This window comes from Saccopteryx bilineata, chromosome 4, assembly GCF_036850765.1.
Source record: "Saccopteryx bilineata isolate mSacBil1 chromosome 4, mSacBil1_pri_phased_curated, whole genome shotgun sequence".
In the NCBI taxonomy this organism is placed as follows: domain Eukaryota; kingdom Metazoa; phylum Chordata; class Mammalia; order Chiroptera; family Emballonuridae; genus Saccopteryx; species Saccopteryx bilineata.
In genome coordinates this window covers 280,820,337-280,836,057 of record NC_089493.1, presented here as the reverse complement: position 1 = coordinate 280,836,057, position 15,721 = coordinate 280,820,337, and the positions used below count along the sequence as shown (strand labels likewise).

The 15,721-nt window shown below is 45.1% G+C and overlaps 1 protein-coding gene across 1 annotated transcript in view; it reads right to left on the bottom strand.

Annotated features, from left to right (window-relative positions):
* The window catches only part of GRIN2A (glutamate ionotropic receptor NMDA type subunit 2A), a 409,746-nt gene that overhangs the window by 145,545 nt on the left and 248,480 nt on the right, over window positions 1-15,721 (bottom strand). The window contains exon 4 of the mRNA XM_066274896.1: window positions 14,560-15,152. Within this exon, the coding sequence (XP_066130993.1) occupies window positions 14,560-15,152 (593 nt within the window). The remainder of the gene's footprint in view (window positions 1-14,559; window positions 15,153-15,721) is intronic.

Below are 15,721 nucleotides of genomic sequence, written 5' to 3'. Positions count from 1 at the left end.
TCTAGATCAGAGCCATTATTCACTCATTCAACACATTCATTAATGTCTATGGATGCTCCGTACTGGTCTACACAGCTAAAGGGAAGTTCAGCAGCATCATCCATCATCACCATCCCATTATTATTATTAATCACATAGCACCTAGAAGGAGAGGACTGGTGTGGTGGAAGCAACACACCTGGCCTTGGGAGAAAGACAAATTGGGCTCTTAGCATATATTAGCTAGTCTATCGTTAGTGAAAAATGAACCCTGTGACTTCTTGGCCTCAATTTCTTTATTAGTAACAAAGCACAGAGAGCTAATTTGTGATTTTTGATGTTATAAAACAAGTTGAAAATAATTTGCTGCAACTAATAATATCTTTTATGAATCTGGGCCAAATGTTATGAATTATTTATTTAAAAAGTATAAATTATGGCAGAGTCACCATCATCATTCGCTGGCATTCTAATGTTTTCTTGAATGGGAAAAAAAATAAAAAGGTTTGGAATTACCACTCACTCTTTAGGCATCATGATGACTGCACAAGCATCTACGAGCTTCTGTACAAAAAATAAAAAGACTTCAACATGATTGGTCTACGTGATCTTGTAGCATTCCTTCCTGCTCTGACTTCATGCAGTTCAGTTCCAGATGATTATACTCAAAAGCTGAAGAGGTTGAGACCCAGGAAAATTCAAGTCTTTTCAAAGATGACAGCCATATATAAGAGCAAAGCTTAGATTAGAACCCAATGTTCCAAATCCTAGTTTGCGTTCTCTGATGGTTAATTTTATGTGTCAATCTGATTGGGTCATGAGGTGCCCATATATTTGGTCAAACATTATTCTGGGTGTGTCTCTGATGGTGTTTTTAGGTAAACTGATATTGGAATCAGCAGATTGAGTAAAGGAGATTGCTTATCCCAGTGGGTGGGCCTCATTGAATCAGTTGAAGGCCTAAAAAGAACAACAACCAAAATAACCCTCCCACGAATAAGCGGGGCACTCCTGCTCCCTAACTTCCATGAGTTGACACAACTCAAGTGGAAACATCAGCTCTTGGTTCTGAAGGCTACAGTTCTTGGATCAGAATTTACACCATTGGCTTTTCTAGGTCTTCAGCCAACTGACTGTAGAGCTTGGGACTTCTTAGCCTCCATAACCACATGAGCCAATTCCTTAATATCTATATTCTCTCTCTCCCTCCCCCAATCTCCCCCCCCCCCGCCCGTGTTTCTCTGGAGAACCCTGACTAATACAACTTCTATTTCCACCATCACATAAAAACTTTCATGATGAACAGGAACACGGATTGCCTGAGAATTACACCCACACCCATCTGGACTCAGTTTTCTATTCTTTTTGTCAGTAAACCCATTCCTTATGCCCTCACATTTATGTACCACTGTAAGGACAACAATCCTGACCATCCTGAGCAAAAACTAACTGAGTCATCTGTCCCATGACTTTGTTACTGGAGGACGTACCTTGTGTCTGAATGACGAACAGTTTCCCATTATTGAGGCAAGAATTTTCTGTGCTCAACCCAATCCTCCACAAAGATGACACTTCCCAGTCTGGCTGGTGGGAACAACACACTACTCCCGGACTCACTGAGTGTGGGTACTGTTACCTCTAATCTTTGGCGTGTTCCTTTCTCTGGCCTGATTGGTTCCTTCACCGACTTGTATTGATCTGTGTTCAGCTCCATACTCAAGAGGGACCTTTGGCAGATCTCCAGCGTTCTCCATTAGTGAAGGTCACTTTTCTCAGATACTGTTTTGGAGACTCTCGCTGCCCTGGCGTCCTGAACTCATCTTCAGTGGCTCAGCTCGGAGACTTCCAGGATTTACCTGGGTTCCCCATCCTTAAGTTCCAGCCTGGAAACTCTCTCAAGGCAGTGATCTGGGACATTCATGGGACTTATTTCCAAGGCAGTGAGGTGGGGCATTCACAGGACTCACGTAGTTTATTTCCTATATTCTTTTGTCTGATATCCAGGGTCTCTAAAATCATCATGTCATATAATTTTGCCCATTTTCAGTTCTTTTATTTAGAATGTCTCCAATCCCTGTTGCTTTACCTTGGTCAGAAGTGGAAGCCAAAATGATAAAATTTAATGGAGCTAATTATGACCATTATATCTCTCAAACATACCCCTAACAGTTAGAATTTACAAATGCAACTTTTTGTTTTTTTTCATTTTCCAGTGGGAAGGCAAAGAGACAGACTCCCACATGCATGCCACCGGGATCCACCTGGTAAGCCCACTAGGGGACGACGCTCTGCCCATCTGGGGCCATGCTCACAACCGAGGTATTCTAGTGCCTGAGGTACCAGTCTCCACAGAGCCATCCTCAGCAACTGAGGTCAACTTGCTCAAATCAATTGAGCCATGGCTGTGGGAGAGGTAGAGAAGTGGAGGGTAGGTAGAGAAGCAGATGGTCTCTTTTCCTATGTGCCTTGACCTGGAGTCGAACCTGAGATATTAACACACCAGGCCAACGTTCTACCACTGAGCCAATCAGCCAGGGCCAAGAGTTATTTTTATAGCAAACATTGAAAACCTCAGTATCATTTAAAAAAAAATCAAGTTAGAACTATATACTTTACTAGGTTTAAAAAATAAACTAACATTTTTAGTAGGGACCCTTAATAAACAACAGAGGTTCCATCAGACTCCATCATTTGTCATTCCCCTGACAAATGTCAGGATATTACAGAAAAGCTGAATGCTCACCCCACCTCCTACCAGAACAAATATTTCCTCCCAGCTTTAGAAGAACACCTATAAATTAATCCCATCTGACAAGTGGGAACTCTCCTTGGGTCACTCAGTAAGCTCACACCTGCTGAAGAGTGGGCAGCCATTTAGGCACAAACTACTCAAATTGTCACCTGTAAAGCTGACAGGAGAAGTAGATTTATGACCCTGGGCCACATAAAATGACCACTTAGTCCCAGATGACTATCTCCCTGACACCTCCATTTGAAACTTTAAAAGAACATTTTATTTTGGTTTGAGAAAATGTAAGTTAAAGACTAGAGGCACCTCTCCAATCCCGTGGAGACTCCAGTCACAGAAAATCATGAACCAGCTGTGATTTCACCAGATGTTTGCGCAGTGAAGCTGCGAGCACAAAGCAAGAGAGAGACCCTACTTGTCTGCACAGATCTTGTACTGACTCAAGATAAAGGTCCCTGGAGGGGGGGGGGAGGTATCAAAACTCCCTGTCTTCACTCATTCTAATACCCACCACTCGAGTTCTAGCTTTGTAATGACTATAAATAATGATGATTATGATAAAAACTAATAAAGTGAATACAAGACACATTATGATAAAATAAAATGCTTAAAGAGGCCATGGAGGTAATACAAATGAGTAAGTGGTCCAGGTTGGGACAAAGGTAGCTTGGGAGGCCTTTCTTGATCTAAAGGTCACTTCTCACATCCAGTTGACCTTTTCCAGGCAGGAGGAAGCTTCCAGTACAAGATGGTGACATAAAAGGCTCCTTAATCCACTTCCTCCCATGGACACACTGAATCTGCAGCTACCCAAGGGAGCATTGATGTCCATGAGCTACACACAGGATGATTCGCTGCGGAAGAAATCCACAAGTTGTCTGAGCAACTCCCACACACCCAGTGAACGAGACAATACCCACATCAAACTGAACGGAAAGGGCTGACACACTCTCCCAAAACCCCCCTCCCGGCACAGCAACATACAGTCGGGAGGGAATTCCAGGTTCACCCTGAAGAGTGAAGGGTTTGCAAATGCAATGCCCCAATTTGTTAAGACTTCCAGGTAGGAATGTGGGATTATCATCAATTCTTCATATTCTTCTAGATTAACTAAAAATTACAATTTTTCTTGAACTCTTACAATTTTGAAAACAGTAAAACCATCCTATTAGTCAACAACAACAACTTCAGGTCAATTTGCAACCTCTGAAAGTAGTATAATGGGGTTTACATCCAAATGAAACTGGATTTAAATTCTGGCTTCATTTTGTATTATTACCTGTGTGGCTTTCTGTCAAGGTAACTAACTTCTCTGGTGTTCAGTTTTCTCATCTATAATACGAGTTATTATGATTTATAATTGACCTGCTGACCATCTTACCCAGCATCCATTTCCCTCTTCCTCATTTTTAACAGAACTCGTAAGTGTTGAGACTTCATTCCTCCCATTAGAATCCGTGGTCCTCAGGGGGAGCTTACCCCAGTTCAAAGAGTATGTCTGGTTTGGTTTAACCTAATCCTATTTGCCTTCTTAGTAACTGGGTCAGGAGTCCAAAATTAAGGCATTTAGTACATGGTAGCTTCAAAATGGATGTCATTGGTCTAAAGATGGGCATAGACCTAGTTTGGCCACAAAGTACTTATGTCAGGTATTACTGACAGCAAACTTTAGGTCATAAAAGAAGCTGTATGAGACCAAAAATGGCACTTCCCAAAGAGCTGAGTCAAGAGATTACAGGGAAAAGAATCATAACCTGGATCATACTGCACCTGAAGTCCACCCTACCTCTGGAATTCCAATCAAATACAGTGTGTCTGTAGAGTCATGGTGCACTTTTGACCGGTCACAGGAAAGCAACAAAAGATGATAGAAATGTGAAATCTGCACCAAATAAAAGGAAAACCCTCCCAGTTTCTGTAGGATGATGTGACAGCATGTACGAATGCGCAGATGATGATGTAACACCATGTATACAGCGGAGCAGCCCACGGCCATACCAGTTGAGATGTGGATGGTACAGAGGAAAGTTCAGTGTGTCCTGTGGCTCGCTAATTTCGAATCTGTGACCAAAGTGCAACGTGAATATTGCCACGTTTATAACGAAGCACCACCACATAGGAATAACATTACTCGGTGGGATAAGCAGTTGAAGGAAACCAGTAGTTTGGTGGAGAAACCCCGTTCTGGTAGGCCATCAGTCAGTGACGAGTCTGTAGAGGCTATATGGGATAGCTACCTAAGGAGCCCTAAAAAAATCTGTGCGTGAGCCCACATCAAACTGCACTGACTAGGTATGAAACTGGGAGAGTTTTCCTTTTATTTGGTGCAGATTTCACATTTCTATCGTCTTTTGTTGCTTTCCTGTGATCAGTCAAAAGTGCACCATGACTTTACGGACACACTGTAATTCAATCACAGAAATTATTACCTGCAGCAAAACCATCCAAACTCACAGCAAAGGATTAAAGGTAATGTATGTAAAGTGACTGGCCCAAAGGAGATACTTAATACACGGGGGAGTTGTATCATTAGAGTACTTCAATTTTATCACATTTTAAAATACATATGCTTCCATAATATTACTTATGAAACTTTAAGTTTCCCCTTTCCCCACATAATGATCTATTAATTACATTAAAAATTGGAAATCTCTTTTTATTAACAGTGGTGGAAATGAAAAGGAAGTGAGCACAGGTCTGGGGAGAGCTGTTCTCCTTCACACAGGAAGCCGAGTGGTGTGTGTGTGTTTATTCCTTGTGTTCACACAGTACGGAACCAAATGATACAAATCCTCAGGAAACTGGCAATGGGGATTTGGGTAGGAGTGTATCACACATCAGCAGGTCAGCCAACTCATTCACCAAACTTTGGGGCTTGTGTAAAAATGCTTCTGGCCTCCCATGCCCACACAGAACCCAGCTAGCATCACCAAGAGTAACAGTGACGCCTCGATTCCTGGGACCCACGCCAGCCTTCGAGGCACCGGGCGCCTGCACCAGGGCTCAGTCCCACCTGCAGGCCGGCAGCTCTCACGCGGCGGTGGGTGGGGGAGGCAGAGAAGCAAGAGGACAAAGGCAGAGAGCAGGTGAAGAGATCCATTCTGGCTGTCTAGCTCACACCTGGAAGGGACAACAAGGAGGGCTTCTGTTCTTCATGCCAAGAGGAGCACAGACAGACACCCTTCCACAGCTCTTGCCCAGTATGCTGCTGCTTTCCTTTGCCTCAAAGGACTCGCTGTTCTTAGGATTTTTTTCTGGTAGTTTAACCCTGAGATAAATAGATAAATTTTACTTTCCTACAAAGTTGCACTAAACCCAGGTAGGTTAGCAATGGGTCTTTGGAAAGTCCATAGTACTGATCACAATGTCTATCATACAGCAGATCCTGCATAGACATCCACGTGGCTCCACTGCAAAATCAAGATTGGAATAGGGCCCTGGCCAGTTGGCTCAGTGGTAGACCCTCGGCCTGGTGTGTGGAAGTCCCGGGTTCAATTCCCAGCCAGGGCACACAGGAGAAGCGCCCATCTGCTTCTCCACCCCTCCCCCTCTCCTTCCTCTCTGTCTCTCTCTTCCCCTCCTGCAGCCAATGTTCCTTTGGAGCAAAGGATGGCCCCGGGCTCTGGGGATGGCTCCATGGTCTCTGCCCCAGGCACTAGAGTGGCTCTGGTCATGGCAGAGCGATGCCCCGGAGGGGCAGAGCATCACCCCTTGGTGGGCGTGCCAGGTGGATCCCGGTCGGGTGCATGCGGGAGTCTATCTGACTGCCTCCCCGTTTCCAGCTTCAGAAAAATATACACACACACACACACAAAAAAGATTGGAATAGGGGCCCTGGCCAGTTGGCTCAGTGGTAGAGCATCGGCCTGGCGTGCAGAGGTCCCGGGTTCCACTCCCGGCCAGGGCACACAGGAGAAGCGCCCATCTGCTTCTCCACCCTTCCCCCTCTCCTTCCTCTCTGTCTCTCTCTTCCCCTCCTGCAGCCGAAGCTCCATTGGAGCAAAGATGGCCCGGGCGCTGGGGATGGCTCCTTGGCCACTGACCCAGGCGCTAGAGTGGCTCTGGTTGCAACAGAGCGACGCCCCACAGGGGCAGAGCATCGCCCCCTGGTGGGCAGAGTGTCGCCCCCTGGTGGGCATGCCGGGTGGATCCTGGTCGGGCGCATGCGGGAGTCTGTCTGACTGTCTCTCCCCGTTTCCAGCTTCAGAAAAATACAAAAAAAAAAAAAAAAAAAAAAAAAGATTGGAATAGGAAGTCTCTATGGGGAGAAACACAGCTGAAATTCACAGCTCACTCTTCCTCCCCAGTATTCTCCTCTCCCTTCGGGTATTATTTACCAATTAATGTGAAGTTCTTCATGGTATGGACCTGTTTCTTCTTCTGATTCTTCATTCTTCCCTATGTGATCTTACCCAATCCTGAGGCTTTAACAGCCATCAATAAACTCAAAACCTGTGTATTGTATTTTAAGTGTGACCTCAGACTCTCCTCTACAATTGCTTACTTGAGATTTCCGCATGGGTGTCTCAAAATTGTGTCCAATGGCACATGTTGGAAATTAACTGTTGCTTGTGAGTCACTCTCCCCCCAACTTGATTCTTCACCAGGTCTGTAAAGGCTCCGCTATCTATTCAGCTTGTCCAACTGAGACGTTATTAATTATCATCTCTCTTTTATTGCCTCACAGTCATCTATCAAGTCTTGCTAATTTTACCTCCAAAACATGCATTCAGTTTACCCACTTCTCCCAAATCACCGTCTTCTCTCTCCTAGACTATGTCATGGTCTCTGAACCGATCCCAGTTCTTACACATGAATACCCTCTGCCCCTGATATACTCTCTGTCAGCAGGCACCAGAGCGGTAAAGATGGTGCTTTTCTTCGCTTTCTCTTTTCCCAGAAGAGAGTTGCAGCAAATTGTTAGTATATGTCACCAAATTAACAAGTTTTAAAATGAAAGCTTTCCTCATGTTCAACCCAGAGGGAAACAGATCACTACATCTGTTTGTTAGGCATGCTGGTCCCCCAAATCCAAAGACTTGCATCCAGATTAGGGCCAATTGGAATGATATTTATATTTTATGTATGACCCCAAAACAACCCAAACCACCTTTCCCTCAAGGTAAAGGCACGGCTAATTTCTGGTCCTCTCAAGTTGCCGGCGTCAGATTTCCACCATTTGTCAAGCTATTCGCTGGCTGCCAACTGGAAATGATGGACTTGCATTGCAGGGTTGGCATACGGTGCTTTTGACTTCCTGCCAAAAAAGAGAGGGCTGTGTTCCAGGAGAGATGCCACAAGCAGAGAGGATGCCGAGGAGAGGCTGTTGACTTAGCTCTCAGAGTGAACACCCAGGGGATGCAGCCCACTTATGGGTCCAGCAGGACACAGGAGGAGTCCAGCTCAAACTACACATCTGGTCCAGGGAAGGAGAGTTAACATCTGCAGGGTGCCACCTACATCCTAGATGCCAGGCTAAATGTATTGCATGCATTTAAGTGTCTCCGTAATCCTCTCTGGTTAGAATTATCTCTGTTTTCAATCAAGGAAATGAAGGCTTAAAGTTGTGAAGTAACTTGCCCAGGACAACCCACATCATGAGAGGGTTTAAACACAGCCCTGTCAAAACCCACATGGCACAAGCTTCGGGGGGCCACACTTCGGTTCCCAGGGCGGCACCTGCCCCTGGATTCTCTCACTACTTATCTCTTCAAGGTTCAGCCACATGCCCTGTTCCTGAGTCCCGAATCCCAATAGATAAACAGCACAGACCCACAGCACGGCTTGGTCTCCTGGGTACCTGGTATCTCTGCCAGAAATGTTTGTCGAGTATATGGTGATCCCACAGATAAATATTTGCAAAAAGTTATCACATTCACCCAGTTCTAACTCCAACGGAGCTCAGAGAATTAACTGAGCAGGCTTTTTTATTGGCATTAAAGAAGGAACCAACAGTGATTATTCTGGTTATCAGATATAAATATGCCTCAACCAGGTTAGTTCAGGCTCTTAGTGGGTCATTGAACCAGGAACTGCTCCTATGGTTCTTTTAGAAATGAAGGTTGAAAAAAACATCGACGTAACTTGGATACAAATAAAACTCAATCTCACTTACATACCCACCGTCCCTTTCCCCCCAGGTGGGGTGATGTCGCTTCTTAAAGCCCAGGCCTGACTTCATAAATCAAGAGGCTAATGTAAAACACCTAAGTGGTCAAGTCAGGCATCATCAATTAAGGCCAAATAATGTTCCTTCAGTACTAATGCATAATTCTCCCAGGAGAAGATGTTCTTTTCTTACTCGTTTGGGCTCTAGACCTACTTGAGCACTTCTATTTGACTTCCGATGCAGTAACTTCTCCACGTCCTACTCTCTTGGGAGTGACAGAACATAGAGTTGTGATCCAGCTGTTAAAAAATACACTTGCAGGCCCTGGCCGGTTGGCTCAGTGGTGGAGTGTTGGCCTGGCGTGCAGAAGTCCCGGGTTCGATTCCCGGCCAGGGCACACAGGAGAAGCGCCCATCTGTTTCTCCACCCTTCCCCCCCCTCCTTCCTCTCTGTCTCTCTCTTCCCCTCCCGCAGCCGAGGCTCCAAGGATGGCCTCGGAGCAAGGATGGCCCGGGCGCTGGGGATGGCTCCTTGGCCTCTGCCCCAGGCGCTAGAGTGGCTCTGGTCACGGCAGAATGATGCCCTGGAGGGGCAGAGCATCACCCCCTGGTGGACAGAGCATCGCCCCCTGGTGGGCATGCCGGGTGGATCCTGGTCGGGCGCATGTGGGAGTCTGTCTGACTGTCTCTCCCCGTTTCCGGCTTCAGAAAAACACAGGAAAAAAAAATACACTTGCATACCTCACTTCCCTGCCTGTGCAGAGCGTGCAGTGTAACAAGTGTAAGTTAAAGTACTAATAACGATGATGATGATGATCATAGTAAGATAAGAAGAAGGCAGGAATGGCAGTTGTTTATGAAACGCCTACCACCTGCCAGGCACAACGAGAAGCGTTACACACACATGCCTTCATTTTGTTCTGCAACAACCAGAAGAGGTGACTCTAACACACACATGCATGTATTTTAGAAAACAAAAAACCTGCTCAGTAACTGGTCAGTACGTGGCTCACTCAAAACCAATCCTGTCCCATTCCCCAGCCCGTGAAGGTCTCTCCGCCACACTGCTCTTCTTCCCCTTGGCCACATTTCCCCCAAGGTAACCAACCCCTTGGCAAGAGCATTAGATCTAAAAAATACCTCCCTATCTCTTCTGTGATCACCTCCTTGGTAAGTGTAAAACGTGTTGCCTCTGATGTAGAACACACATGAGTATGCACACACACACACATTGTCTCAGTTATAGTGACCATTACAGATGGCTCTCCATGTGCCAGGCTGTGGGCTAAGAGGGAATGAATTACTTTTCCTATCCTCATGTCTCACCTGCGTGAGCAGACCTGGACGAATTAAGTAAACTTGCCCCAAGTCTTAGATCTAGGAGGGTTCTGGTCAGAGATTCAAACCAGGCAACCTGTCGGTGGTGCCCACACTCTTAACCACGAGGCCACACTGCCTCCCAGGGGGCCCATCCACCAGTGAACTGGCCAGATCCTTGGGACATAACCGGACGGCACAGCCTAGGTTCCACACCAGCGAGACAGGTGGTGGTTTACCTGCACAGTTCTGGGAGTTGCCGGTGATTTGCTCTGTGCTTGGCGAAGGAACAGATGTTTAATAACTTTGCAGTAGCAAGGAAGAGGTTGCATAACACGGCTGAGCTATTTTTGAACTTGGGAAATGCTGACTGCTCTTTTCAGAGAGCCTTCTGTAACACCAGGAATGTTAAACATAAATAATATTTTCCCCCACTTTTTAAAATTCTGAAATCCCAGAAATGCAAAATTCACGGTAATATCACTAACAGATCACCCTCAGCAAGCCCTCCCTTGTACCAATCCAGCATCCTATGAAATAAGCCATTGTTCCAATATCCTAACTACACAAGCTCTGTGCATAAGATTGCAAATAATATCCACAAGGCCCAACGAGGGACATAACTGGTCGTGCTCAACCAGTCAGAGCTGCATCCCAGGCCCTTCCAGTTACGCATCAAGAAACCACCAGGGGTGGCCTCATCTGAACCTCTTCTCAAGCCATTCGCATCCCCCTTCTACAGAGTGGGAGTAATGAGAGCTATTCGTCTACTATCTGCTTTACCAAAGAAGACGTTAAAACCCATTTGTTTTTTTTCTTTTTTTTTTTTTTTTTTTTTTATAATTTTTTTTTTTAATTTTTTTTAACTTTTATTAACTTTTAGAGAGGAGAGAGAATGAGAGAGAGAGAGAGAGAGAAAGAGGGAGAAGGGGGAGGGAGGAGCAGGAAGCATCAACTCCCATATGTGCCTTGACCAGGCAAGCCCAGGGTTTTGAACCGGCAACCTCAGCATTCCAGGTCGATGCTTTATCCACTGCACCACCACAGGTCAGGCTAAAACCCATTTGAAAATGCAACTTCGCAAGCTTGAAGTGAGCTCCCTTACCTCTAGAGTCCTGGACTACACAGAAGAAACTGATGGGTCCGACTCGGGTTGAAGCTAGATCTGTTCTCTGCCTTCAGCATCCAGACTGAAGAGCCCTTACTATCAACAACCATCATCTTTTTAAATAAAAGATGGAAAACATATAACAGAATACAAAACAGCAAGTGAGAGAATATGCTAGAATTATGTATATATATCTTCATAAATCAATCTTGAACCCATGAAGTTGAGGTAAAGGAAATCCTAACACATTAGATACCATTTTTTTTTGTGCCCAAGGAAGAACGCTATTGGGCCTAAGGCTGCACGGACATCTCCATCAGAGTATAGAACACGTGGAGGGATTTGAATGACACCGAACTTCTTGCAGTGTTTCCTCTCCCGTGGAAAGAAAGGGCGAGAAGTGGACTGGGCAGGGTTTGGTCAGGACTTCTACATTATCAGTAATGTTTACTTTTTCTTTTAATTTTGAAACACATGTGACATGTTAACCTTCGTTCTCTGGGGTAAGTATTGGGGTGGGTGCTTGATTGGACTCTGTACTTTTCCGTATATTTCCTCCTTGTCTATATTTAAGAAAGAATTCTTGTTATCTGAGCTTGCATTTACCCAAATACCCTCCCCCCCTTCATCAGACTGTTCCTCCTTTGAGAGGCGAGGTTATGTAGGGGCTGGCACAAGGTCTGTTGGATTGTACGAGTGATTTGTAGAGGATGAAAAGATACAGAGCCCTTAAATCCTCCTCTTCAAAACTGCCTTCTTTGGGTTTCCTCAAGCTCCCAGTCCTCGCCTAGCCTTGGGAAGGTCCCACTCTTCCTTGGGCATGTTTCAGAAGTACGTGACAACAGGGGACAAGTCAGGAGCCTTGCCGGTGCCAGGCCCCAGCCTCCCACACCAGGTGAGCACCACCATGCTCCATAAATGGAAAGATGTCTCGTTAAATGCCCTGCAGTGGGTGATGGCTCTCCACCCCTGACGCGTTACTTCTCTGAGGCTGAAACATCGTCTACAAAATCGCTACACTCAAAGGCATAACCCCTGGAAATAGCACAACACTATTTCACAGCAGTAGGATTTTTTTTTTTTTTTTTGAGTAAAGAAATTCAGGGTGGTCCCTGGAAGGTGATCTGAACGCCTTACCAATTATCGTTCTCAAATTCCTTTTCCTGTATATATTATATTTCAAGTGCCCTAAAATTGAGTTGTTTCCATCAAAATCATACATGTCTGAATATTCTGGCTGCAGGGCACTTCTTGTTAGGAAGAGTAAGAATCCATTAGCCCAGCCCCATCGCGGGGCTGCCGGCAATCTCACCTCCGTAAGAGGCTCCTGTGTTTCCTGCTCCTTCATCTCAGTTGTTTTCTGATAGCTGGACAATTATTTTAAATGCTGAAAGTGGTGATGGAGAAACAAGATCATTAAAGAGAGGAAGAGGACAGGGAAAGGGAAAATTTCAAAGGACTACAATTTCTTAATTTAAGAGTTTTTCAGGGTGATGTCAATTTCTCTCTCTCTCTCTCTCTCTCTCTCTCTCTCTCTCTCTCTCTCACACACACACACACACACACACACACACCTCCAGCCCCAGCCCAGAGATAATCCCTGAACTGCAGCAGATTCAAAGCCCTAAAACCTTCCCGAGACATTTCAGAGTGACGTTGCTACTTTGTAAACAGTAAACAAAACCGATCTGCTGGCTCTCATTCCCGATGACCAAAAACAACCTCGCTGATCACCCTGACAGTCATTAAATAATAATTGGGCGCTGGGCTCCGTGCTCAGCAACACTCTTCACGCATCACCTCATTCAATCCTTCAACAACACCTAGAGCATTGGTTCACGATGTGCAATTCCCCAGACCGGCAACATCAGCCTCACCCAGGAACGTGCTCGAATTACAAATTCTCGGAGTCCACCCCGGAGCTCCTAAATAAGAGCCTTTGATCATGGGGCCCAGCAATCTGTGACCTGATCAGCGTTGTTAGTGATTCTCCTGCATTCTGAAATCAGGGAACCGCTGCTAGAAAGTCAATACTATTATCATCACTTTGCAACAAACAACTGAAGCCCAGAAAAGTACAGTGATTGTCCAAGTCATACAGAAAGTGGCTGAGACTCGTCTGAACCCTGACGAGTCTAACTCCAGAGCCCGGTCCCTCCGCATGGTGCTGCATTGCTTATTATATGCAGGATGAGCCAGGGATTGAACCAGTGAACATCAGGCAAAAACAGGCAAAATAGATGTACAAGTGTGAACATTCTAAATCTCAACAGCTAAGCCATAATGATGATCCACAAAAAAAACAATGACACTTCCCAGAAACATAAAATTTAACTTAAATGTCCACCAAGATGGGAGCCATTATATAAACTACATTGCGAGCACGTGATAGAATAGAATGCAATGTTAAAAGTGGTGTTTGCCAAGATTTCCAAAGATCTACAGAAATAGTTAGGACACGAGAAGGGAAGAAATTCAGATACACACTCAAACAGAGACTAGGAGCACTAGTGTGGGCAGTTTTCTCAAATGTTAACATGTTGGTGAGGATGTGGAAAGTCAAGTGATTTCACAAACTGCTGGTGTGAATATAACTCGGTATAGCTACTTTGTAGGACAATCTGGCAATAGACAACTTAAAATTTAAAATGCACATGCTCTATGACCCCCAAATTCTACTTCTCAGAGTCAACCCTACAGAAATACTTGCACCTGTGCATAAAGAGACATGTAGAATGGTTGGCACAGCAGTTTCATTTCTAATGGAGAAAACTTAAAAGAATCTAAATTCCTATCATTATAAAGGTTAGATAAATAAAGTGTGGTATGTGCTTATTGAAGAATGCAATGTGTAAGTTACAAAGATTATAGATATTCATATATGTTTTTATGTATATATGTATACATATATGTATATCTACATATATTCACACATGTGTATATACACACATATATCTTCATATATACACACATATACATACTTGAAATATATCTATAGATAGAAAATGGATGGACGGATGGATGGATAGATGGATCTCAAGTGTAAGTTTCCAAGGTATATTGTTGAATAAAAAAAGTAAGTTGCAGGAAAACAAAGTATGAAGTTACTTAAAAACAAAGGGAGAGGAAAAGAGAACTGCAGAATCAAACAAAAAAAATGCCTTAAGCACATACACAGCATTCTCCCTTTTCAGTAATGAGTTTGTATTGCTCTTAGTCTTCAAACAAATAAATATCAGCAACGACAACCCAACTCTGATCCCAAGCAAAGAGAGACAAGCAAAGCGCCCCCTCTTACTCGTGCAGGGTGTGCACAGGAGCCTCTGGCTTCTCCGTCTGCCCGTAGCAGCTGGCCTTGGCCTCCGGGATGTAGGAGAACCTGTCCAGCATGGAGGACGCGGCAGTCGTCAGGATGCCCAGGCCATCCCGTACTCTCGCCTCCAGGCTGTAGTCCCAGTCATCATAGGAGACTGAAATGAGTCCTGATGGAAACTCTTTGGGGATGAGCTCCGTGTTCCCAGAGACCAAGCTGGGGACAATCCAGAAGAAATCATACCCGGTGAGGCCGAGGGAGCGGGCCTCGCTCAGGATGAGGACGGCCTCATCTTTGGAACAGTAGAGCAAGATGACAGAAGAGTGGATCTTCTTCAACTGGACCTGAGTCTTGGCATCCTCAAAGGAAGTGTCCAGGGTGATCACGTTCTGCATGTCCCAGCCCACAAAGCTGTTGTCCACGGTGGTCTTGATGAAGCTGATGAAGTCCCTGTAGCCAGGGAAGATGGTGGTCACCAGGGAGAAGACATGCCAGTCGTAATCCTGCATGATCTTCAGCATGACCGTGGCTTGCTGCTGGATGGACGCTCCAAACTGGAAGAAGGTAGACGTCGGATCCTGCCAACAGGTAAAAAAAAAAGAAAACAGAAAAGGAAAATAGGATGAGGCAGAAGGCAGTTTATACAGCATCATCTGTCTTATAGACTTAAAGAAGCTCCTTCTAGAAGTGGGGGAAATTAATCATATAGCTATTCATCCTCAAACATTCCTGAGCACCTACTGTACACCCCACCCTGGAACGGATACCGAAAATACGAAGATGAGAGAGACCCTGAACTTGGAGCCCACACCCCAATACAGCGACAAACATCTGTTATGTTTGCCATCTCGTCATCTAGTCTCATTTTCCTCATTCATCCCATCCACCCCACCCCGTTGAGCTCATGTGTTTCCAACAGATGAAATCTCTCTGGCCCCCAGGCTCATAACTGGAAAATGAAGCCAACAGAGACAAAACATCGTCAGTAAATAGAGACAGATTCCTGATGACACATCATACCACCTGGAGTCCGCCGCGCCTGTAGCCATTTACTCTGGACCTTTATTGGTTTATAAGCCAACAAGTTCCCACATTCATCTGAGCCAATTTGAGTAAAATTTCTGTCACTTGAATTCTAGACTCCTGT